At 46.5% G+C, this 23930-nt stretch overlaps 1 protein-coding gene across 1 annotated transcript in view; it reads left to right on the forward strand.

The window, feature by feature from the left end:
* Positions 1-23930, forward strand: part of adgrv1 (adhesion G protein-coupled receptor V1) — a 139956-nt gene that overhangs the window by 44033 nt on the left and 71993 nt on the right. The window contains 40 exon segments of the mRNA XM_036527651.1: positions 288-427; positions 621-1230; positions 1607-1822; positions 1958-2173; positions 2649-2893; positions 2974-3155; positions 3411-4222; positions 4330-4539; positions 7619-7749; positions 7884-7983; positions 8255-8434; positions 8814-8977; positions 9419-9506; positions 11047-11125; positions 11556-11694; positions 12117-12258; positions 12755-13020; positions 13589-13764; positions 14777-14901; positions 15475-15656; positions 15802-15948; positions 16074-16154; positions 16382-16640; positions 17215-17337; positions 17454-17676; positions 17858-18062; positions 18162-18308; positions 18498-18753; positions 18883-19085; positions 19871-20047; positions 20325-20507; positions 20625-20804; positions 20940-21104; positions 21209-21329; positions 21415-21538; positions 21891-22029; positions 22352-22414; positions 22416-22538; positions 22882-23117; positions 23680-23828. Coding sequence (XP_036383544.1) covers positions 288-427; positions 621-1230; positions 1607-1822; positions 1958-2173; positions 2649-2893; positions 2974-3155; positions 3411-4222; positions 4330-4539; positions 7619-7749; positions 7884-7983; positions 8255-8434; positions 8814-8977; positions 9419-9506; positions 11047-11125; positions 11556-11694; positions 12117-12258; positions 12755-13020; positions 13589-13764; positions 14777-14901; positions 15475-15656; positions 15802-15948; positions 16074-16154; positions 16382-16640; positions 17215-17337; positions 17454-17676; positions 17858-18062; positions 18162-18308; positions 18498-18753; positions 18883-19085; positions 19871-20047; positions 20325-20507; positions 20625-20804; positions 20940-21104; positions 21209-21329; positions 21415-21538; positions 21891-22029; positions 22352-22414; positions 22416-22538; positions 22882-23117; positions 23680-23828 — 7707 coding nt within the window.

Raw genomic sequence — 23930 nt, forward strand, 5'->3', positions numbered from 1 at the left:
GCTATTCTTATTGAATGAATCATCGCTAATGATATCTTTGGGAATATCAATCTCCCCACGTGGCATACAGTTCACCGGTCATTTGATAGTGGCTGCAATATATTTGATTTTATGATGTTATTTTTCTTGTTACCAGCTTCAGTGAATTGCATGTTCATGCCTTTTGGCTGTAAAACGCTGGCAGAGTCCCATTGCTCGCCTCTTTTTTCCATTACTTGCTTTCCGCCCTCCTGAACTCTTGAGTTGTGGACTTGGACTTGTACTGTAATGGTGATGTCCCCCTGCAGCCAGCCTTGGAATTGCATCACACATCACTGTGACCATCGCCGCCTCTGACGACGCCCATGGCGTCTTCCAGTTCAGCAAGGACTCCCTCAATGTCAACGGGACCGAGCCAGAGGAAGGCCACAGCTCTGTCGTCATGCAGGTCATTTCCTGTTTAGCCTATAAGAACGTGGCTGTGTCTAACCCATTGTAGGTCCTCCTGTGGAATCAAGATTTACAATAGACCAGGATAAAGTCACAGTGCATTGTTTCGTTTCTGTAGGAATAAGGTATTGGATCCAGTGCTGCTAAAAAAGGCATCCTAAAATGCTTTATTGTTCCATGGGCTGTCGCAGGTGGAGAGGTCTTTTGGGGCCCTGTCCAACGTGACGTTGTTTTGGGAGGCTGACCCGCGCTCTGAGGAGGACCTCGTTTACAGAACCGGAAACGTGACCTTCGCCGTGGGCCAGACCAAGGCGGACATCGTCCTGCGCGTGGCGGGGGACGACATCCCCGAACTGGACAAGAGCTTCAGCGTGATCCTCTCCAATGTGTCCCACGGCCGCCTGGGCAACCTGACGAACGCCACGCTGACCGTGCTGGCCAGCGACGACCCCTACGGCTTGTTCGTGTTCTCGGAGAGGAGCAGGCCCGTCCGCGTGCCGGAGGCTGATGCCGACGTCACCCTCACCATGCAGAGGCAGCGGGGGCTGATGGGCTCGGTCCGGGTGACATACGCCACCCTGAAGGAGAGCGACACCCCTTCGGTCATCACACCAGGGGTCGGCAGGGCCAGTCCGGGTAGCGACTTTGTCGCCCTGATGGGCTCTGTGACATTCGCAGCCAATCAAAGTGAAGCGAACATAACCCTTCGAGTGCTGGATGACGAGGAACCCGAGAGGGCAGAATCCATCTTTGTGGAACTCATCAGTGTTCAGCTTGTCAAAGGAGTCCAGGACAGACCAAGTGAGACTTGATTAAGCTAAACCCATCTTGCTAGACTGGATATTGTTTTCTGTAAACTAATAACCTAATGTAGTCTTGTTTCTTTTGCATTTCCACAACTTTGTAAAGGTTCAATATTGTAAGTTATAATTCAGTAAATATTTCAGTCAAATCTGTTTGTGATAGGAACAGAGCTGGTCAGAACTGGTCTTAATCAAACCACTCATAATCTTTTTAATTAAAGTAGTACACAGAAAAAGCTTCTTTAGAAGATATTCTTTACAAATTTTCTACCGCAAGTCACAACTGGTACTACCTTGTATAATGCAGAATATTCCATGTGAATGTGTACATTTTTGGATATCATTGCAAAAAGGTCCCTGTTGCTTTATTTCAGTCGCTCTCTCACCTCGCCTCGGCCCGAGGAGCGCCTCGGTGGCGCAGGTCATCGTCGAGGCCAGTGACGATGCCTTCGGAGTCCTGCAGCTGTCCTCCCCCGCGGTGAGCGTGGCCGAGCACTATGTGGGCCCCATCGTCAACGTCACACGTGTTGGCGGCATTTTCGCCGACGTGTCGGTCAAGTTCCGGGCGGTGCCGATGACTGCGAGGGTCGGTAAGTGGTTCACGTTCCTCCTGTGGTCCCCAGGCCACAGCGGCGTTTTCGGCACATTGCCTAGTGGCTGCGGGGCATGACGTTCTAGGCCTGTGCTCTGTCGTGACTTGTCCTGACGTGGCTCGTTCTGTGCAGGGGATGACTACAGCGTGGCCTCGTCTGACGTAGTCCTCCTGGAAGGCGAGACCAGCAAGCCGGTCCCCATCTACATCATCAACGACATCATCCCCGAGCTGGAGGAAACCTTCCGCATCGAGCTGCTCAACCAGACCACAGGGGGCGCCATGCTTGGCACGCTCACTGAGACTATCATCACCATCCTGCCCTCTGACGACCCCTGGGGCTCTTTTGGTGAGTCAAGACATTGTGATATGTGGCCTCTACACCACTGAGTTGGCACAGATTTATTTTTCCAAAAATGGATCAGTTTTTCCAAATCCAAGGTTCAAAGAGGTATCCCTACATGGCTGAAAATTTTGCAAAGAAAAACAGTAGTTTGTTGTGTATATATGACCACTCATAACATTTGTGTGTTTGCAAATTGGCAAAGTGTCAGATCTTTTTATCTTTGTTTTTAAAATACTGTAAAGGTAAGCCTTTATTTTATGAATTGACTTTATAGAACCTACTCAGAAGGGTTCACTCAACATCACTCTGTCATAGTCCAATTTTAAGAAAAATGCTGCACAGAAACAGGTATCTTTTATATCTTCAAAGCTTCCAGTAAGGGATGAATTTCATTCAAGAGAATTTCTATTTATTGTGATAAATGTATACTTAAAGAATTACTAGAATAGCTCATGATTGTTATTCTTGTGTTCCTCAGTTTTCCAGGCTGCTCCTGTGACAATGGAAGAACCAGGTTCCAACCCCATTGAGATTAGCTTACCCATCGTGCGAAACGCTGGGACATTGGGCCAAGTCTCTGTGCGGTGGAGGGCCACTGTCAATGGGCAACTTGCTGTGGGTGACCTTCGACCCGTGTCTGGGGAGGTCAGCTTCGCTCCTGGTGAAACCATGAAGACCTTGAGAGTGGAGGTCTTGCCAGATGACGTTCCTGAAATCGAAGAGGTGGGAAAGCACATGGAAGTGGCTGTGAACTTCGATAAAAATCTATGTAAGGTAACCTCCCGATGCACCTACATTTTTAGATCATCCGCGTGGAGCTGACCAGTGCTTCAAACGGAGGGAGCATCGGGTCAGAAAGTTTTGTGAATATCATCATCCCAGCTAACGACAACCCCTATGGAACAGTATACTTTGAGCAGTCCGTGTATCGTGTTCAGGAACCACTGGAGGGAGCCTACATCGCCAACGTTACTGTCAGGAGGAGGTTTGGCTCTGAGTTTAATCTTCAGGTTTTTTTTCAGTCATTGCAAATGCTGATCTTTATTTTACATTATTATGTCAGTCAGCAGAGCATAAACATCAAGCACAGGGATTATACATACTCACACACAGGCACACAGACTGACACACATGCTCACACACTCATGCATGCTTGCATAATATTCATTATTATTAAAGGACTATGAATTTAAACACCATCACCATCTCTCATGTCTTTGTGTCCTCACCTTAATTCTAGCGGGGGAAATTTTGGACGCCTGGAGATCCTCTACCGCACCTTGGAGATTGATGTTGTCAGCACTGCTTTGACAGAGGGGCAGGATCTCCTGATATACTATGAACCACCAGCAATGGCAGTGCCCTCTAGCGCCTCCCGCAGGCCGGTCAACATCACGGGCCAGAGGCAGCCTCTGGTGGCCTGCGCTGCTTTCTGCCTGCGAGAGCGAGCCTGCCGGGCCTTCTCCTTCTCAAACACCTCCGGAGCGGTCACCTGTGACTGGGTTAGCGAGGGGGCCGGCCAGATGACCAGCTCACCGCGGTTCCTCACCTATGTCAAAAACGCCACCGCCACAACCTCACTCTTCAGCTCACAAGCCGTTGCCGGGAGCGACTACCTGTCCGTCACTGCCCAGACAGCCGTCATGCTCGAGGGGGCGGGAATCGCTAACCTCACAGTGCCCATCCTGACCGATTCCCTCCCGGAGGTGGATGAGAGCTTCATGGTCCAGATCCTGAAGGTTGATTTGGTCAACCTAACCACCCTCGCCAAGAACCGACCCTCGATCGGCCAGCCAGACACAGCAGTCGTCACCATAGGCATGAACGGGGACGCCTTTGGGGTGTTCCTCATCTACAGCATCAGCCCCAATGCCACAGAGAAGGGCCTCTATCTGGAGGTGAGGGAGGAGCCTCGCACCTCGGTCCTGCTGGTCATTGAGAGGAGAGGGGGCAGTCTGGGTCAGGTGACCGTTGAGTGGAAGTTTGTGGGTGGCACTGCCACACCCAATGCTGACTTCAATGGGACTGGAGAAACGCTCACCTTCAAAGAAGGTAGGTCTGTCAGCCAGCTGTCATTAAAGTCAAGCTGTAACCCCAGAACCCAGACTGATGTGTACATTCTTTTACTTCTGCCCTGTTTCAAATGTTCTCGCCCCAAGGTGACCTGAGGAAAGTCATTGAACTCTTCATCGTGGACGATACGGAGCCCGAGGATAACGAGACGCTCCGGATCGGGCTGGTGAAGACCGAGGGCGGCAGCCGCATCCTCCCCAGCTCTGACACCGTTACCGTTGTCATCCTGGCCAACGACCACGTGGCCGGCATGGTGGGCTTCCACACCTCCTCCCGCTCAGTCATCGCACGAGAAGGTGGGTGCCACTGCCTGCTTACCGCCCTCTTCATCCTCATCCTCATCTTCATCGCGAGCCCTGATGCAGACCCTCTCTCCCCCATCCCTATGGCACCGCCTGACTGACCATCCATCTCTCGTGTGTATCTGTGTGTGACCCAGTGAAATGTGTTCATCATTATCATCTGACTATTCATACATGTATTTTTCTGAATTTTACAATGGAAGTGTATGGTTGTCCCAGAAACTATGTGTTAAGCTGAATCTCTAGGAGGCCGGTGTGTTTGTTAGTTTTTGTTCCAACTAAACACCCTGGCCCAGATGTATCCAGTTAAAGTGGAGAATTGCTCAAGTTTCATGAAACAAAAATGTAGGTAGTTTGGGCCATGTACAATCTTAAACTGTAAATTATGATTTAGTTTTAAAACATTGAACCGAGTAAAGGATTAGACTATTTACTTAGCTAGGGGCAGAGTTTGGAGGGAAAACCAACATACACACACTAGGAATTGTGTTTGACAGCTCCATCATGAAAAAGTAGTCACATTTCATTGTGTAGTGTAGATCAGCCACAGAATTGGACTCTATATTACATTTACTTAGAACTTCTGTTTTAGTTATTGTTCACTAAGTTTGATGTGTTACTCAGGAATGATCATATCTTTATGTGTGTTTTTTGTCAGATGTTTGTAAATGATGATTTATTCACACAGAAAATATCATGTCCATTTTTGACCATGTAGATGCACCTATGTGTTCTCTGTGTATCTCTGTAATTTGTAAAGCTGCAAAATTACATTGTGGTTTATGTAGATTCATCGATGTGTGTGTGGCTCGCGTACTGCATCCAGCACATTCTGGATCCCTGTTTGCTAGGGAACAGTGCAGTCTGGCCTCTCTGATTCTAAACAGGAGCCATGAATGAGCCTGTGAATTCACACAAACCACAACAGCAGTCCCACATGCACTCTACAAAGTGGAATGTAACAGAATTAACCAGTAGCAGCCAGCTGACTTGCATCAGCCAATCAGAACTTAATTGTAAACGTTCATTGAATGCAAGTGTTACACAGGCTTTTTTTCAGTAGGGGAGTGGTTTTGCCCTGTCTGCAGCTGGTTAATTGTGAAGCAAGACCGGCCTGAAGTGCAGTGCCATGGTGATGCTATGAGACATTAAAATGACTCATTATAGTAAATAATTTGGATCCACTGTGGACCTTTGGCTCTAGATTTCAAAATGCTCTTTAATAGTATATTCATTAGTTTCAGAATGACATGGCTGCTTGATGTAAGTGTCACCATGCTGTAGTTTCAAGCTAACATTGAACTGTATGTACTGGCCCAAAGACACAATGCTTGCAACACTTATATTTGACTGAAGAAAAAGCAAAGCAATCTGGTACTGGTATGGCAGAGGTGCTCATAATACAAAGTTAAATCCCCATGTTGTTGCATTTTTGTTAATTTTTCAAATTTTCACATTTAAAACCTTTGTGTGGGTCACATATTTGGGTGAAAATGTATTTTGGTACTACATCTAGTGGCATTCTGTAAGAGTCTGCAAATCCTTTGATTAAAAAGAAAAAAAAAACTAGTCACCCAATACATCATATTTTGCTTGTAGTACAGCAGAGCTTAGAGTAAGATTTTTGCGGAAGAATGTCATGCAGTTGAGTGACTTGCAACTTGTAGTTTCCCTGAGTGCTCAGCTAAGAGCTGGACACAGAGGTGATCCTGATACTGCATGCGCAGTGTGGAGAAATGTAAGTCAGCATGCGGACTGGAAGCGAGCGCAGGTGGAGCATATGGCAGGTGGCGTGGCATTGCGCATGCATGACGGAACACTTCAATTCTCTCTTTGGTGAATCCTAATACCTCTGACTAATGGTGCGTGCAGTCAAAAGCCCCCTTGAGACCCTGAGAAACAGATCCAGAGACAGGCATAATCTAAAGGAGTGCCCTTCATTAGGAAGGGATGACAGGCAGTTGCCTCTTAAATTTCAAATGGTTTTTGGCTGTGACTAGAAGAAGCAGCCACACAAATGTCTGTGTCCCTCACTTACTGTATGACTGAGTGGCTCTCTCAGCAATGAATGGTAATAATGACATTTTACTACTAGATGGTGAAAAGATCCATGAAGGAGTTAAAGCCATGTAACATCACCTGTTAAGTCCTTAAATTAAATTCATTGTATTCATTTTTAGCTGGTAGCTTCATTTGTTGAAAATACGTGGATTTTGGCCAACTACGCTTTAGGCAGTTGAGTTTTGATCATGAACTATGTTTTGTGGAGATTGAGGGGGTTGACTGAAAAGACATTGGTCAGGTGTTGACAAAGTGGTTTGTGCATGGAGGCAGTTGCTTTGCCAAACTATTTGTTCTGTTTAATGCTGAAGTAACTTTGGTGTTTTCTGAAGGGGCCTGTACATACACATGCAAGAATTGTGTTGCATGTTTGTTGATAACTGACTTCACACTAAATTCTTGTGTGTCAGTGCTGTGCCGTTTTTGTGAATGAAGTACTAAACATAAGTGTCAAGCGTTCCCACCATATCAAAACAAGCACCTTACCTTTCTGCATGACCTTGTTTCTGCTGGCCTTGCGTGATTCATGAGAAGGTGTTTGTGCCTGCTGCCTTTAGTGTTTCATATTGCGTCATGGATATACTGTATCGTGGATTAAGACTGCTTCTTTTGATGTGGCTGGAAATATCAAAAGCCTTTACTTGAGAGAAAGCAGTAAATATAAATATAATTTAAATGAATTTTGAGAATACCAAGGCATTACATGCAGTCAGTAAGCAATAATATTGTTGTGTATCATAGCTTCCCGGTGCTTGCATGCCTTCTCTTGACACTTGTAATTCGTTCCAGCACCCCCATGATGTTTTGTCCCAACTCTGTCCTTGGTGAAGCTGTCTAACCCCGCATTTGCATGGTTGAACTTGAGGAGGCTGTCTAACCCTGAGTTTGTGTATTTTACTTGGGGGACACTGTGTATTCCTGTGTTTGAACGTGGGGACTCTGTCTAACTCTGTGTTTGTGTGTTTTAACTTGGTGATGCTGTCTAACCCCGAGTGCGTTTGGATGTTTGTAGGAGAGCGGCTGCAGCTACTCGTGGTCAGGACAGGCCCGGGACGGGGGAATGTCACAGTGGACTGGAGCATCCAGGGCCCTCGCGTCCTGCAGACATTCACAGCAACCTCTGGAGTACTCTTCTTTAGTGAGGTAGGAATCCAATGAGCACCATCTTTCTCTTAGTATTCAGCACAGTAGCAGTGAAACATGTCCTATCTGCACATTTGAGGATGAGTGCTCAAACATGCGTTGTGTGTTTGACTGTGTTAATTGTGGCTGGTCAGGGCTCACTGAACGACACCGTAGTGCTGCAGCTCCTCGACGATGCCGCTCCTGAGGACAAGGAGGAGTACAGGGTGACCCTGTCTAACATCCGGACACAAGGTAATGCCACAGTCTCTCTGCTGTCAGTCAGTCAGTCAGAAAGTATGATTTCAGTCATTTTGTTTCTGTGCCATCTCAGTCAGTTTGTACAATACATGCTGTCACTCTGTCCTTCTGTTGTCTCAGTCAGGGTGAGCTCAGTCATTTTGTCCCTGTGCTTTCACAGTCGGTTTGTATAGTACATGTTGTCCCAGATGGTCAGTCTGAGCTCAGTCCCTCTGTTGCTATATTGTCTCATTCGGTCAGTATGTGCCGTCCCTCTGGTCCCCAGGTGTCATAGTGACAGGGATAGCTGTGCTGGATGTGCAGGGCCGGGAGGCGGTGGTGACAGTGGAGGCCAGCGACGAGCCATACGGGATTCTGAGTATCGCCCCGTCCTCTCTCAGGGTGACTACGGAAGAGAAGAACGTCACCTTGAAGATCTTCATTAACCGGGAGTTCGGAGCCTCAGGTCAGTATTGCAGGGGTGGGATCTGGGTCAAAAAACATGACAGTTCTAGCCCTCCTCTCTCAGGTTATACTCCTTCAGCTTTTGGAAACTGTCCCCTATAATCTCTACTCCCACAACTGTAAACTCCACACTTTGCCAGATACACAAGACAGCCAACCAACCACAATCTACACAGTCCACAAAACTCACTGATTTCTTTGAAATATCATGCCTCACTCAGGAAAATCACTGTTGTTAGCTGAGCTGTTGGCAAAAGCATTTTGTTACTGGCATTCGTTGTTTATGAAAAGTTGATATGGAAACACATCAGTGCATATTGAATGCTGGATAAACAGCCCTGTATCTAGATAAAATTGCTGTTCTAATGTATTTTTATTAGGGGTCGTGAATATCAGCTACGAAACAGTGAGAGGGTCCCTCCAGGACCTGACCATCACAGAAGGAGCCCTGGCTGACCCAGGCCAGGACTATGTCTCTGTGTGCGGGTCTGTGCTGATGCAGGACGGGCAGACCTCTGTGGCCATCCCCATCATCATCTTAGATGTAAGGCAGCCGCCATGTTGAATTTCAAAGTTGTCTCTTTGGGGGTACTTCATCCTGCAATGCCATTATGTCTCAGGCTTTCAGTGCAGCCATAAGCTTTACCATCTGATTCAACCAATCATTGCCTTTTTTTGAACAAATACATCTTCCTACTCCAGTTGTATCTGTTTGTTGTTCACAGGAGGGTTGAAAACCACCTGTATTCAGGCTCCTCAGAACTGGAGTTCAGTTGACTTGTTTCATTTTGTGTTATGTACATGTATAATGGGACTGAGAACATCCTTCCACAATTCCAGATTGCTAGTTTTATAGTATTACTGTAAGTGTAGAGTAAGCCTGTACTGTGAACAGTTCCTTGGTAAAAGACATATTTACTCCTCTAGCATAGGGGAAATGTGTTCAGGTCTTCATGAGACTGAAACCTGTTTTTTTTTTTTTTAGGATGACATCCCAGAATTGCAGGAATTTTTCCTTGTCAATATCACCTCTGCAGTTCTCATCACGTCCCTTGCCTCCCCTCCCAAATTAGGTAAGATCTGCCAAACTGACCATTTGCAATTGTTCTTCATGCTGATTTTCTAATCATCTGTGAAAACTGCTTGTCTGTATTTCTTTCATGGGAAAATAATGTGTTTGTTTTCATGTTCTTTCATTCTGCCTTGCTGCAGTTTCCCATGACTCCTTGCTCCTCCTCGTCTGCAGTCTTTGCCTCTCAAGGCTCGACCGTCTGAAATATTTTCCCATAGAGCTATATTAGGGATGAGGCGAAATATTTGATTATTTGAATATTTAATCAAGGGATCAGTAATCACTCATTTGGGGTTATGTTTGAATCTTTCTTAATTATTTAAAAAATTTTAAAAAATCCTTATCAGTATTCATGGAAGAGAGTTCAAGAACCATGCATAAAACTGCAAATAATTGATATTGATGTTGATATTGATGTTGATATTATGACTTTCCCTCCCTGATCGTGTGCGTTGATGGAGGTCTTTTAGCAGTGAGTCAAAGTTTATAGCAAAATGAATAGAGTTCTATACAGTGCTTCAGGGAGGAGGAGGGGTTGATTACTAGAATATTATTGGCTTAAATTGAAAATGTGCATTCCCACAATGTATGTCTGTTTTCTTTTAGTTTCTTTGCTTTAACTCAATCACAAATTCATTCATGTTTATTCATCCCATACCACATGGGTCTTCCCCTTCTTTCTCCTGCCTTTTGTCTCTCTGCCATCCTGCCTGTATACCTGTAACCATTAGATGTGGTTCATTATACGCTTAAAGGTAATGACAGAGATCTAGTTCTGATCTAGCATCTCACATGGTGTCTTGCATATTCTAGTGTAACATAGTGCTCGTTTGTGATGCAATGTAGGACATCAAAATGTTCTACATTGTCAGAATAAAGTTTTTTGGTAACACCTTATTGTGTTGACCTCACACCAGTGTAAAAAAGTATTTTAATTATTAGGAAACAACTGTATAATTATGCATTGTTGCATAACAACCACATGAACTAATGTGGTTTGTAAAAGAGTAATTACATAAACCGCACAATTCTGTTCCCCATTAGTTATTGTGGGCTTGTTATGTAACTGCTTAACACTCCTTTCTGAACTATTTACAATATTCTTACACTGTTATAAGGTCAATGTTATTCAAAGTGTTTCCAAGCTTTGTACACAGTCAAAAATGTGTTTTGTCCATATGAATTGTTGTATCGCTAGCATCTAGCATCTTTGAAATTGTACATTATCTAGATGAAATGAGGCCCAGCAACTGGGAATCCTTACTTTTTCAGTCGTGGCCAACAATCAATCAGTTTTGATTGATTGTGTCTGAAATTGAAGGACGCTTTGGATCTGTGTGTAGGATCTGTGAGTCTGCTCCGCGGTCGGCTGAGGAGAGCCAAAACCCGAAGTAGCACATGTCTAGCCCTGAGGGGAAAAGCTGCTTCAGAAGCCTTCAGCACATGCTCATGCTCCTGCAGCGTGCTTTTTATGCAAGTGCTGTTAATCCTTCATCTCCTGCACAAACTCAGCGTGACTGAAACCCGCTGATTGTTCCCAGATACGCAGGGCCTTGTGGCGGAGGTCAGCATCAGTGCCAATGATGGGGTCAGAGGAATCATCGAGTGGCAAAGCACACAGTGAGTACCATCTACGCAGAGTTTACACAGCAGAGTGGTGGGGTTTCATGCGACGGCCATTGAGTTTCCCTTTCGCAAACAGGGTCAGGGTCAGCTCTCTTAGATGAGGGTGTGGGTAAGGCGGTTGGAATATTTGGGGGTCCAAATTGCCATTAAGAACAGTCAGAAACAGTTGTCGTGGTTTGAATTGCTCAATGGGGAGAAATGAAAGTTTAGGTCAGCTTGACCGACCCAGGCTTGCCCGGTAGTACTGGGCCTTTTTGTGAAATGGCATTTGGACAGAAAGCGTGATGTCATATGTGTATGTTCCTTTTCTAATATTATTACTGCAACTTGAAACGGGTCGCCATTGGAAACTCGGCAGTTTCTCTGATCCGTTGAGAACACCCTTGCGGGCGTTAACCTCTGTCTCGGCTGCTCTCATCCTCAGCTTTGAAGTCAACGAGACGATTGGAGTCCTCACGCTGGTGGCGTACCGCAATAGAGGGACCTACGGGAACGTGTCCCTCTTCTTTTACGCTCAGAACCTGGAGGCGCAGCAGGGCCTCGATTTTAACGCCACGTCGTCGGTGAGCCAGGAGTTCCTCACTGTCTGCGTGGTTGTCTCTGTTTTTTTTGGGTTGCCTTTGAGTTTACAGCTCAGGACACAGGAGTAATGACGCATTAAATATGCAGTGTCATCGTGACATTAACTTTAGTTGCCTGAACTTGTTCCAGAGTGTGTGCATTGTTACCCAGAAACAAGGAGGAAAGGAATGATTATAATGAACTAAAGTGCTATCAAAACTGAAAGGTGAATGTTTTTTTTTTTTTGTTTGTTTTTGTACTATAATAAGAGTTTGTTCTCAAGCCTGTTCCTAACCTGTGACAGAAATACAAATTCAACCCAACCAGATTATGGATGTTTTTTTTTTTCCTTTTCATTCTGACTAAGTGGAGCCTGTGCTGATACTCTTCCTAAATGTCTCAGTCAAAGGTGTCCATCTTGCAGATACTGCACTTTGCTGATGGAGAGCGGCACAAGTTTATTGAAGTGCAGATCTTTGACGATAACATACCTGAGGGGGATGAGAAATTCCAGCTCATTCTGGCCAATCCTTCATTTGGACTAGAGCTGGGACACAATACTACAGGTAGATGTTATTTTGGTGACAGTATCTTAGTATCATGGATTACCAGTCCAATATAAACAGATGTTCTGAAGACTGAGCACGTCTTAATTTGGCTGTACCATAAACTCCACAAATTACAATAACTTATTCATATAGAATTGGCTCTAATTCTTCCCGGTTTTGAATCTAGATCATAACCCTACCCATAAATCATAGCATCAAGGATTATCATTCTCATCCTATGTACATGGATGTTAGGATGATTAAGCACATAGTTTAAGTCAGCTGCACCGTATATTCTACGAAGCAGGATAATTTATCCATATGAAGCTTGTTGCCAGATTTTGAATCTAGATCATAATGGACTACACATAACTCAAAGCTCATTGGTGATCAGCCATAAAGAAGGGAACAAATTAGCTTGTATGTTTCTTCTCTCTAGTACTGTATGTAGTCTATGGGCAGTGACAGGCAGTGACGATCTGTGTCATATGAGCAACCCTTTCGCTGTCCACAGCCACTGTGACGATCCTGACCAACGACGACGGCCGCGGCGTGATCTCCTTCAACAACAGCGAGCATTTCTTCCTGCAGGAGCCCACCTCGCTGTCAGGCCTGGGTCAGAGCGTGGCCACACTGTACGTGGTGCGCGACCCTCCCCAGGGCACCTTCGGGACCGTCAGTGTCCAGTTCGTCATCACTGACGTCAATGGGTCCCTCTCCACAGGGGACCTGATGCCCTCCCAGGGCTTTGTAGTCCTGGAGGACGGAGTGAGGTTCAAGGTAACAAGGAGGGGTCACAAAATCCTTAAAAATGAATGCACATCACTATTAATAATCGTTATAGACTTAGTAATTACAGAGCACTTAAAGAGCACCTTGGGTCATTCCTAGTTAATGCGGAACAGAGTTGTGTGGTTTGAATAAGTAATTACACAGAGCACACACAAATCTGTTTCTCATTAATTACCGTGCGGTTGTTATGTAACAAGCTGTTTACCTCATGATTATCATTTAATATGTATATCGATTTCAACCATGGATTTTCCTGGAAAAAAGGTTTAAAATGAAACCCAGGGAGAGCATTTCCTTGGACATGCTATCCATATGCCATATGGCCACTTCAAAGCCTATTCAACAATACTTGGTGTCCAGCCAAACACTTGTCCTGGGTTTTATTTTGTGATTGATCCACTCATGGTGTTATTGGATATAAATGAACTATCACTGGACATGTTGCTGAGATGAACCATTACAAAAAGTAGTAAGAAGTTATTACTGAACAAAATCCAAGAGCGAGCACAATACTGTGGAAATATTTCAACGTGAGTAAAGTCCTGTGCTCTGTCAGACCCTGGAGATCTGGGCGGTGCTGGATGAGGAGCCAGAGATGAACGAGACCTTCACGGTCACCTTGTTCAGCCCTGCTGGAGGGGCCCGTCTGGGGGACAACCTGCAGACGATGATCACAGTCCTCCAGAACCAGGCCCCCCTTGGACTCTTCAGGATCTTCCCCTCCGATAACAGGTAGGGGCTCTGACCCCTGCTGGTACTTACAGTATTGTACTAACACATGCGCAATCACAAAAGGTACCAAGTAGAATTTAAAACCAGAAGCAAAGGTACTGACTGTAACATAGTGGAAAGAAGTGGGGTTTGTAACTGTGAGGAGGCTGGCCAACACTTCTTGCAGAAAAAAAAAAAAACAGAAGGAGCAACACTTACAGAAACAATCATTTATTGTAAAAATCCACAAACAAAAAAGAACCAGCCTGAGTGCACAGCCAAACCAACTCAGACAATCTGGCACTGTAGCCACGCGTCTGTATTAAATATGCCTGATTAGGCGGGTCAGGCTCATTATAACCCATGGCTGGCTTAGACAGGCAGACAATTACAAACTGTAAAGAAACAGTGAAGTGAGACAGTTAACTGGTCAGGTGTATTTGACATGAAGTGAGCTCAAATAAATTAGCAATTTGAAACACGAAGATCCTTAAGACATTTAACAAGTTAATTAACTAATTAAACAACTAACATTTAAACAATAAAGAGTTCTGGGGGACAGGTGGTCTCCTTCATAGTAGTCCAAAGGTTACCAAGTTGATTCCTGGGTAGGCCCCTGCTGTTGTACCTTTGGGCAATGTATTCAACCTGAATTCTCTCAGTATACAGTATGTTCAACTGTATAAAAGGTGATCTTCTGATGTATACTGTCTCCTGAGCACCTCCTGAATGACTTAGTGTTCTGTAATTTCGATTCCTTTTCAACACTTACTGCATTTGTCAGTTTGATGTAAAAGACAAAACAGAAAAACTTAGCCTGATGTGTCTCTAAGTTAATTGAGCACAACCAGGCTGTCGTCTTTATCCAGAGCAACTTGTTCAGCATTGTTTGACAGAAAGTTCCATTTCCATCCTCACCGGTTACAGCTCTGTCCTTCAGAGTGCTGCGTTGAGCCTCACTCTGATTAGGGTTCATGGTCAAATTTGATGCCACCGCACTGTAACCTACTCTGTGCTGACCTGTGCGGTGCAGGACGGCCTCCGTGACCGTGGAGGAAGGGAACAGGACCGTGTATCTCACCGTGTCCCGCAGCAATGGGCTGGAGACCGCAGTCAGCGTAGAGTGGGAGGCGCAGTCCAACACAGCCTTCGGCATGAGTAAGAGTACACGTGACCGCCTGTGCATTCTCACCAGCACCATCAGATAAGAGCCGAGTCCAGCCAGATTACTGAGTCGTATCAGAGCAAATCTGGGTTGATCCACTTTACTGGAAATCTAATCCACTGCCCCTCATTGTAGCACCTACAGTAATCTCCAAACACTTGACTCATTAGAAACATTTGCCGATTATTTGATAATCCCCAAACACTTGATTCATCTGAAACATTTGCTCACTATTCAGAAATTGCAAAACACTTGACTCATTTGAAGTATTTGCCCATTATTTGTCCATTATTACCTAGTGTTTCACTTTTTGTTGCAATATTACTGCAATGCTTAATAAGCAGTTTTTTTCATCAGATTTAATGTTAGTGAATGTATACTCTTTGCAGAGCTTGCACCTTTCTTTTTTGGCAACATACCTGCTATACAGAGAGCAGTTTGAAAACTTTTCCCATGGTTTAGCTGTTTTGTTTTTCCCAATACCTCACAGTGTTTCATTATGAGTTATGATGCAATGTTACTGCAGCACGGTCAGCTGTGATAGACCTTGCCTTTGTTCATCATAGAGGGAGAGCTCCCAGTGCTGGCTGTGTATCAGAGCCTCCAGGAGAACCTTACTGCAGGCTGGTGTGAAGTCCCAAACAGGGATGTTCCTCTGGCCCTGAGAATGGGGAGGACCCCTGCTGGCAGCTCTTCCCAGACCCTAGCCACTCTCTACAGGTGGCAGGGGGTGTTTGTGCCATTGGAGGTAAACCTAAACTCCAACACATCACGCTTGTCATCTTTGCTGAGCAACGCCTAGTAGCTAGTGGCTGTTTCTTGGTGATTGGTGGTATTAAAAAATGTGACCTGCAACAACCAATCAATAGCTGGATTATCTCTCCTTGTGCCAGTTTGTGCAGATCTTGGGCCCAAGAAAATGTGTGGGCTTTGTGATGAATGGCACCTCCTACACTGCTGTCACTCACGGGGGACGGCCCGAGTCCGGCGCCACTAATGTTAGCCTGTTCCGACTGCAACCGGACATGAATCTCACACTGGTAATTCTGAAAGATTCCTTGATGTAAATCATTTGACCCCTTTAGGTGAAATGCAGATTGTCTTCTCTCTGCATCCTCTCTCTGTACCTCTTCTTCATTTTTTGCAAATGTGCTTTCTTTCTCAGGAACAAACCTTGACTGTTGAAGCTCATGACATTAGATATTTCTCAGTGGGAAGTAAAGCCTATTTGATTGCTTCCAGTCAGGTGAGTGTGGTCAATGGTAAAGCGTGTGACAGGTTTTCTAAAACATCTTTGGATTCTCAGTCCTGTAACTTTAGACAACAGTATTAAAGCAGAAAGGGAAGGTGTGTAGTTTCCTGTGTGTAAAAAGATTGTTTTGGTAAGAAAGATAAAATTTTGTTTAGCACATGTTTAAAGGCATTTGCGGTTGTCCCTGTTCTTAAACATAACATCCTAAAATGTCTCTGCAGGTCTTGGTTGAGACAGGGGGCAGATTTGTGCCCCATCAGAACCTGGGACTTCAGGAGGTGTTGAGCCTCTCTCTCTTTCCTCGAGGGAGCACCCTGTATCTGGTCATGTCCATCAGGAGAACGAATGACAGCTGTCTCCTGTACCAGTGGAGTGACGGACAATTCCGGAACCCACAGCCTCTTCCCATTGCTGAGCTGGTTAAACAAGTCGAGTCCTTCCGCATGGGAGGCAGTGTCTACTTACTGCTCATTACTGAAGGTGACCTTTCTCTGACCTTTACAATGAAGCACTCCATTTTTATTTTTTATTTCTTTTTTTTTGTTCTTACAGGCTGCAGCCTGTAAAATGTTATTTTTGGTTGGTTGTGACTATTTTCTGTTTAATGCATCCTCACTTTACTCTGTGAAGTGGAGTTTGTGGTGCAAACTTGTAAAGATGCAAATACGGCATAGAAGTGGTATACTTAGCTATTTTATACTGAGACAGCATTCATAAAGTCATTCAGACAGAACATGAACACAATGTACACAAGTGATGAAGGAACTAGCAGCCGGGCGCTTATAAATACCCAGAAACAGAATTTAACTGGATGACCCTGAAACTTTACCCATCAATCAGCAGCTCCAAACCCTGCTGTTGATTGTGTATCTCTTATTTTGGTTTCCGGAGAGCCTATGCTATAACCGCGCCTCGAGCACATGGTTTGTAATTTGCAGTGGTTGGGGTCGGCCAGATTTTTGAGCGTGGCCCAGCCCTTGTTTGTGTTTACCATGGGAAGTAAGAGAGTAGAGCGATTTAACAGGCCTCTGTGCGCTCGCCCCTCTGTCTGCAGGGCCCAGCTCCACATGCGAAGTGCTCGTGTGGGGCCCCGGAAATTCCTTCTTCCAGCACTCTCAGTCTATCCTGCTCCCTGGGCTGGTCTCAGCTCACAGCTTCACACCTCCCTCCGGGATCAGTAAGTATCTCTCCGACCTACAACCCAGCTGATATTCGCTAAGCTTCTCCCTGTCTGTTGGCGTATGTGCTTCTTTGCCATTGTTGTCCTGCTGATAACACTTTTGTCTCACTTAGCCCACCTCTTGCTGGCTGGAGGTAACGGATCAGCTCTCTACTCCTGGAGGTCTGATCTGAACCTCTTTTCTGTGGTGTCGGAGCTGCCCCCTGCCCAGCAGTTTCTGTCAATCCCAGTCACTGATCTCAACGCCACAAAGAGCCTCATTGTGGCCACTGGGGACTCGAGGTCCATCATTTATGAACTGACATCTGTCTCCAACCAGTCTGACTTTATACCCAGGTACAATACTCACTGGACCACCTGTAGCTTCCAAACAAAAGGAATAGTTTATTTGGAGAGGTAGTATATGAGTGGCATGAATCTTAATTACACAGTCTTTCAGTCAGTGAACGTTAATTTTTTAAAAATAGTTGAATCTGGGTGTCTTCCTCCTGTCATTCCTGTGTTATACTGCCATCAGTTTTGGGGAGTTGCGCTTTGAGCCAGGAGACGCCGCGCTGGAGATAGCTGTAAATGTCCTTGATGACACCACCCCGGAAGAGGAGGAGTCCTTCCGGGTCAGAATCAAGAACCCTAAGGGAGGGGCCGAGATTGGCTTCAACAGTCAAGTGACTGTGGTCATTCCACCCAATGATGATGCTTATGGAATTGTAGGCTTTGCTCAGGTATGGGCATCTACACCCAGCATGATCCAAAAAATAGTTTTCTTTGTTTAATTGCCTTGAAGGTTATTTTATACTCACTTCAATATTGTATTGTCCCAGAGCTCATTATCCAAGGAGGCTGATGAGCTGGGAGAGGACAACCTCATCTCTCTGACTGTTGAGAGGAAGAGAGGGACATTTGGGAGACTGACGGTGCATTGGGCTGCCAATGGAAGCTTAGCCGATATCTTCCCCACATCAGGAGTGGTATGGGCTCTTCATTTTGATACGACCCCTCAAAAACACAGTGAAGAATGCCTAATGTTAGCTCTGTGGTTTGGTGGTTGCTAGGTCTTCTTTTAGCATGTTGTGGAAGTCCATTTACACTTGTGGTTCTTTTCTTAATTTAAAGGCAATCTGTGTTCAGCGGTGCTAACGTTACTGGTGTGTTCTCAGGTGACGTTCTCAGCGAGCCAGGCTCTGGCCGTTCTCTCTCTCACGGTGCTGGCGGACAATGTTCCAGAGATGGCGGAGAAAGTCACCATCACCCTCACCGGTGTCACCACTGTGGGGATTGAGGAGCAGTGGAGGGGTGCTGTCATAGATCCCCAGAGGGCTTACGCCCTGATCACCATCCTGCCCAACGGATCCCCCTATGGGGTGATCGGGTGGCACTCTGACTCCCAATACGTCCTGACACAAGAGCCCCAAAGTAATTCAGCCGCATGTCTTTACAGTGTAGTTTCTTTGAAAAACATTTGTGTGGCCCAGTACACACAAGTTCAGATTCACAGGGATAGGATGTGCACATTTCAGGATCTGTTTTTCTGCACCGTCACAGGGAGGCCAACCAATATCACGCTGACCATCGTGAGAGAGCAAGGATTCGTCGGGGACGTGGAGGTCCGCTATGCGACCAGACCCGCCCTGTCCCGGCTGCCCACCAACCAGGCCACCGAGAACGAGGACTACGTGGGGAAGGAGGAGATGGTGGTAATGAAGGAGAACATTGAGAGTGTCCTCGTCACCATCACCGTTTTGCCCGTGAGTGTCCTCTCGCTCCCTGACCGTCCGCGCGTGTGACTCATCCGGGGCCATTCGGGGATAATGGGGCAGATTTTTCCCACTGCAGGCTCGGACGGCCTGCTCGATTCATTTACCAGACTGTGGGCACTCTGCCTCCCCATTGCCCACAGCTGAGGCCAAGAAACTATCACCGGCTGCAACCGCTGTGCCACTGAGGAAGTGCGGCACTTTTCTAAAATAGCCCGTACCCTTGTAAATTGCAGTGTTGGCCAGCTATTTTTGTCTTGCGTTCTATTACTGCATTTTCTCTGGGCAGAGGCAACGCAAAACAGCCGCGTGTCTTCCAGGAGCTCTGAAACTGCAACTGTGCAAATGTTCACAGACGAAAACAAAAGGCCTGTGGCAGCATGAGCTAGACCTGTTTCACTGGTTCAAAGCTGTAATACACCACAGGTCGTCTACCCCAGAGGGTCCCCCTGGGCTGTATCAGTTCAGTACTGCTTCCTGTCCAACAGTACAGGCATCATCAGTACATGGCCAGTCTGAAGGGAAAAACTGGGAACGATCAGCAATTACTCACTAGACAGCAGAGCCACAAGCTGGTTAAAGGCCACCTGACTCAGCTCTGTCTACAGGAACCCCTCTTAAGAGATTTTTAGAGGCTTGTCATGGCAAAATCAGGGACCCACTTCCTCTTAAATCTGCTATACCAACAACATGCAGCATTTGAGACTAGTGAATACGCAGGAGTGGTAGCATTGAAGAGGCCCTCAGAGTTCAGTGTCTTTGTGTCTGTGTTATAGGATGACATCCCCGAGCTTGCAGAGAGCTTCCTGGTCAACATCTCCAGCGTGCGGCTCCTGGGAGGTCCCCAGGGGGCGGGGCAGCCCAGTGTGAGGAGGGCGGGCATGGAGGTCGCAGAGATCACCATCCAGGAGAATGACGACCCCAGAGGGGTTCTCCAGTTCAATGTCTCCAAGGTGACCGGTGGAATGCATGTGTGTGTGCATGTGAGAGAGATATAATCCCTTTCACTTGTGTTTTTCACACCTACTGCCTCCATTTAGGTATTGTTTTCGGTTAAAGTTGATTTACTTGAAATCAGGCTTATCCCTGTACCAAATTTTCCTGGAACTATAAGCCGTTAACCTTCTTTTGACTGGGTTTTATTGTGTGAGAGGATTTACCTCCTCACAGACATACAGCTGATGTAATCAGTGAAAATTAACTAGTAAAAAGATACTTGTCATTGTTCAGGATCCATCAGGTGCAGTGCTGGCCTACGAGGTCCCTCCCCCAGGGAACCTTCTCCAAATACCTATCGTACGATTGGCTGGCAGGATTGGAAGAGTGGTTGCCTTCTGGGAGGCTCAGCCAATCCTTGCCAGCCAAGAGGACTTTACCCCTGCTTCAGGAAATATCACATTTCAAGATGGAGAGGTGAATATCTGAATAATTCACTTCTTTGTGGCTGATTTCACTGCATACTTATGACTTTTTTATGAAGAATATGGAAGCCTCAGTGACACATCCTTTATGTTTTGTCTCTCTGGACAGGGCATGGGCATCATTGAGATCACCATCACCGACGACAATGTGGTGGAGACCCTTGAGACATTTACCGTGACCCTAATTCGTGTGACGGGAGGAGCCAGACTGGGGAACGAATCCGAAGTGACAGTCAACATCCCCCCCAATGACTCGCCGCTGGGCATGTTTGGATTTAAGGAGCAAACAGTAAGAAATGACCTCACTCCCATCACTCCATCACACTACCCTCTCCCTCCCCATCACCTGTGACAGACCAAATATTAAATTCTAATGAGTGCCTTTTTTCCCACATGATAAGTAATGCATTTTTCCCTGGCTCAGGTGACCATTACCGAGCCGCAGTTCACAGGTGACCCCGCTGCCGTGGCAACGCTTACAGTGGTGCGCAGTCCCGGAGGGATGGGGGAGGTGCACCTTGGGTGGGTCCTGGAGAGCGCAGCCAGGGACGACCTGACACCCCTCAATGGCACTCTAATCTTCAGCGAGGTGTGACATGTTGGCCACAGTTTCTCAGCTGATAAGCAAGTCAGAATTGTGTTTATAGAATGTTACCATCCATATTGATTGTCTGTGTCCTTGACCCACGCTAGACTGAGTCTCAGAAGGTCGTGATGCTCCGTGCCCTAGCTGACACTGTCCTGGAGGGAGATGAGAGATTCACTGTCCAGCTCCTGTCCATCAGAGATGAGGCGGTCATCGATCCCATGCATGGTCAGTGTGGCACGTAGTTCCTCCGCTCTCGCCTGAATAGCACCATTAGAAGCAATCTCACCTCAGTGGATCACCTCTCTCACAGGTGTGGCCACCATTGTGATCCTGGGGGACCGTGGGGCCTTGGGCACGGTTGCCATTGCGGAATCCTCTCGGAACATTCTGATCGGAGAACCGCAGGGAAGTTACAATGGGACTGCTGTAGTCAGGTACAAATCCAAACAGAAATCAATAAGAAATTAATCAAAGTCATGACTTTCGTCTCAATTAAACAGCTTATTGTGGTAGACGGTGTAGAATCGGAACCTGTAACGCACCTAATGTAAGGTGAAGTGAATAATTAAGCAGAGCATATCCACATGTCTGAACATGTTATGTTATTAGAGACCATTTTATGGTCTCTAATACTTTGCTAAAATTCATCACATTTTTAAGGATATTTTACTTTATTTTTCCAGGTAAAGCTTTAATCTTCTTATTACAAAGATTATGGCCAGTAAGTTGAGTCGTGTGCAGTACTGTGAATAGCATTTGACTCGTGGGAACATTTGTTTGTGCCAGCCTTGTTCGAGGTCCCGGGATCTTTGGCGAAATCCTGGTGTACTGGAATATCATTCCAGCCGTGAGCTCAGAGTTCGAGGAGACCTCTGGCGTGGTGACCATGAGAGACAGGCAGTCTGCTGCCACCATCAGGCTAAAGGTTTGAAACCGGTTTGTTGTATGGGGAAAATAGAATAAGTTAGTCAGCAGAGGTGATGATTAGGAGCATGGAGCACCTCTGTAGTTGGACCCATCTGTCTTTTAGTCTCCAGCCATAAATATTGACTTATTCACCTGTGCTGGTGAAAATGACTTATGAAAAAAGAGGCAGATTAACCTCAAATAAATAATAATCCAGCTGTTCTTTCCCTGTATTACCACCTACTGTCATATTGGATTTGTTGCAAACCTGGTAAGAGGAGGTGACCTCAAAAGGACATGTGCTGGCACAGTTTGTCTAGATCTACGTGTGTCCCCTGCAGGTGCTGGACGATGACGTCCCAGAGGAGCGGCGCATCTACCAGCTGGTCCTCACCAATGTGACGGGGGGGGGCAGACATTAGCCCGTCCGGCAGGCAGGCCACCGTCACCATGGCAGCCAGCGACTTCCCGTACGGCCTCTTCTCTTTCGCCCAGGCCTTCCTGCAGGCCTCTGAGGAGCAGAGGACGGTGAGCTGCCCCGCCGTGACCTTGCAGCCACACATCGCTCCAGCAGGGGGCGCAATGCCACACAAAACCACAGAGGCAAATGTCCTCTTTTATTTGTCCATTTATGATTTGAATGAGAAATGTTTGTCTCTGCATCCTGAATTTTGGCCAGACTGAGATAAGAACAGGTCTTCCAGCCAAGCTAGGCTGGAAGGCATTTTGCCTGAAGCACTGTATCAAGCCTGGTCTTTCAGGGCCTCTCAGAGAGTCTCTGACTTCAGTGTAAATCCTGGTCAGCTGGGCCTGCTCAGTCCACACACTCATGACACGGTGGTCACTTGTGCGCCCCCTTGTGTCTCCCAAGCTAAACGTGACGGTGCTGCGCTACATGGGCACGTTTGGCACCGTGTGGCTGTACTACGAGACGGTCAGCAGTGTGGCGGTCAGCGGGTCGGACTTCCTGCGCACCTCCGGGCGGCTGCTTTTCGGGCCCAGCGTCGCCGCCCGCTGGGTCTCCGTGGAGATCCTGGACGACGCCCTCCCGGAGGGACCAGAGGAGTTCTACCTAAACATCACCCGGGTGGAGCTCCTGAATGATAGGTAATGGCCGCCGCCCATCCCAAAACCTAGCTGGTTGGACTATGTCTTGCTTTGCAGAACCAGCAAGCATTTCTTTTACCTATACACCTATACCTCAACACCTGTAGTCTAATTTACTAGCCGCTGTATGCGTGTATGCTTGTGTGATGTAAAGTTCTGTGTTAGACATAGTCTGTGCTCTGAGATTAGGAAAGGTTTCTTTGATCATTATAAGGATTGTGTGTACACTTGTATTGAATTGGCTTTATGCTTACCGTAGACCTACGTTTTAGCTTGTTGCTTTATCACCGATACACTTTATCACTTTATGCAATGAGTTTTGTCTGTGATTTACCATCCTGTGCCTCTGACCCTGTCCTTGCACCCATTACCCAACTGTCCTGTATATAATATGCTATGACAGCCGTGTAAATTGCTTTGACTGTCCATGAATGAAAAGACCGTCCCATGAATGAATAGATAATATTAAAGCATACATGGTGGCTGGGATGGGGAGGTGCTTGAGGTACTGGGTCGGGGGTGTGACCCTGACTTCCTGTCCCCCTCGTGGCCTTGTGTTCAGTAACTGGGACTTCACGGTACGGGAGCATGGGCTGCAGCTCGACCAGCCCCCGGCAGTAGGGAATGTCTCCGCCGTCACCATTGTCATTCAGAAGAGCGACAACGCTGAGGGAATCTTGGAGTTCGACCCTGATTACGTCAACATGACCGGTGAGCTCCGCCCCCTCCCCCGCCGACACAGAGCAGCGCATGTGCGCATACAGAATAATTCAGGCCCTTTCTCATGTCCTCTGACACATTATATCCCTCACA

This window comes from Megalops cyprinoides, chromosome 4 (assembly GCF_013368585.1).
Source record: "Megalops cyprinoides isolate fMegCyp1 chromosome 4, fMegCyp1.pri, whole genome shotgun sequence".
NCBI classification, from domain to species: Eukaryota; Metazoa; Chordata; class Actinopteri; order Elopiformes; family Megalopidae; genus Megalops; species Megalops cyprinoides.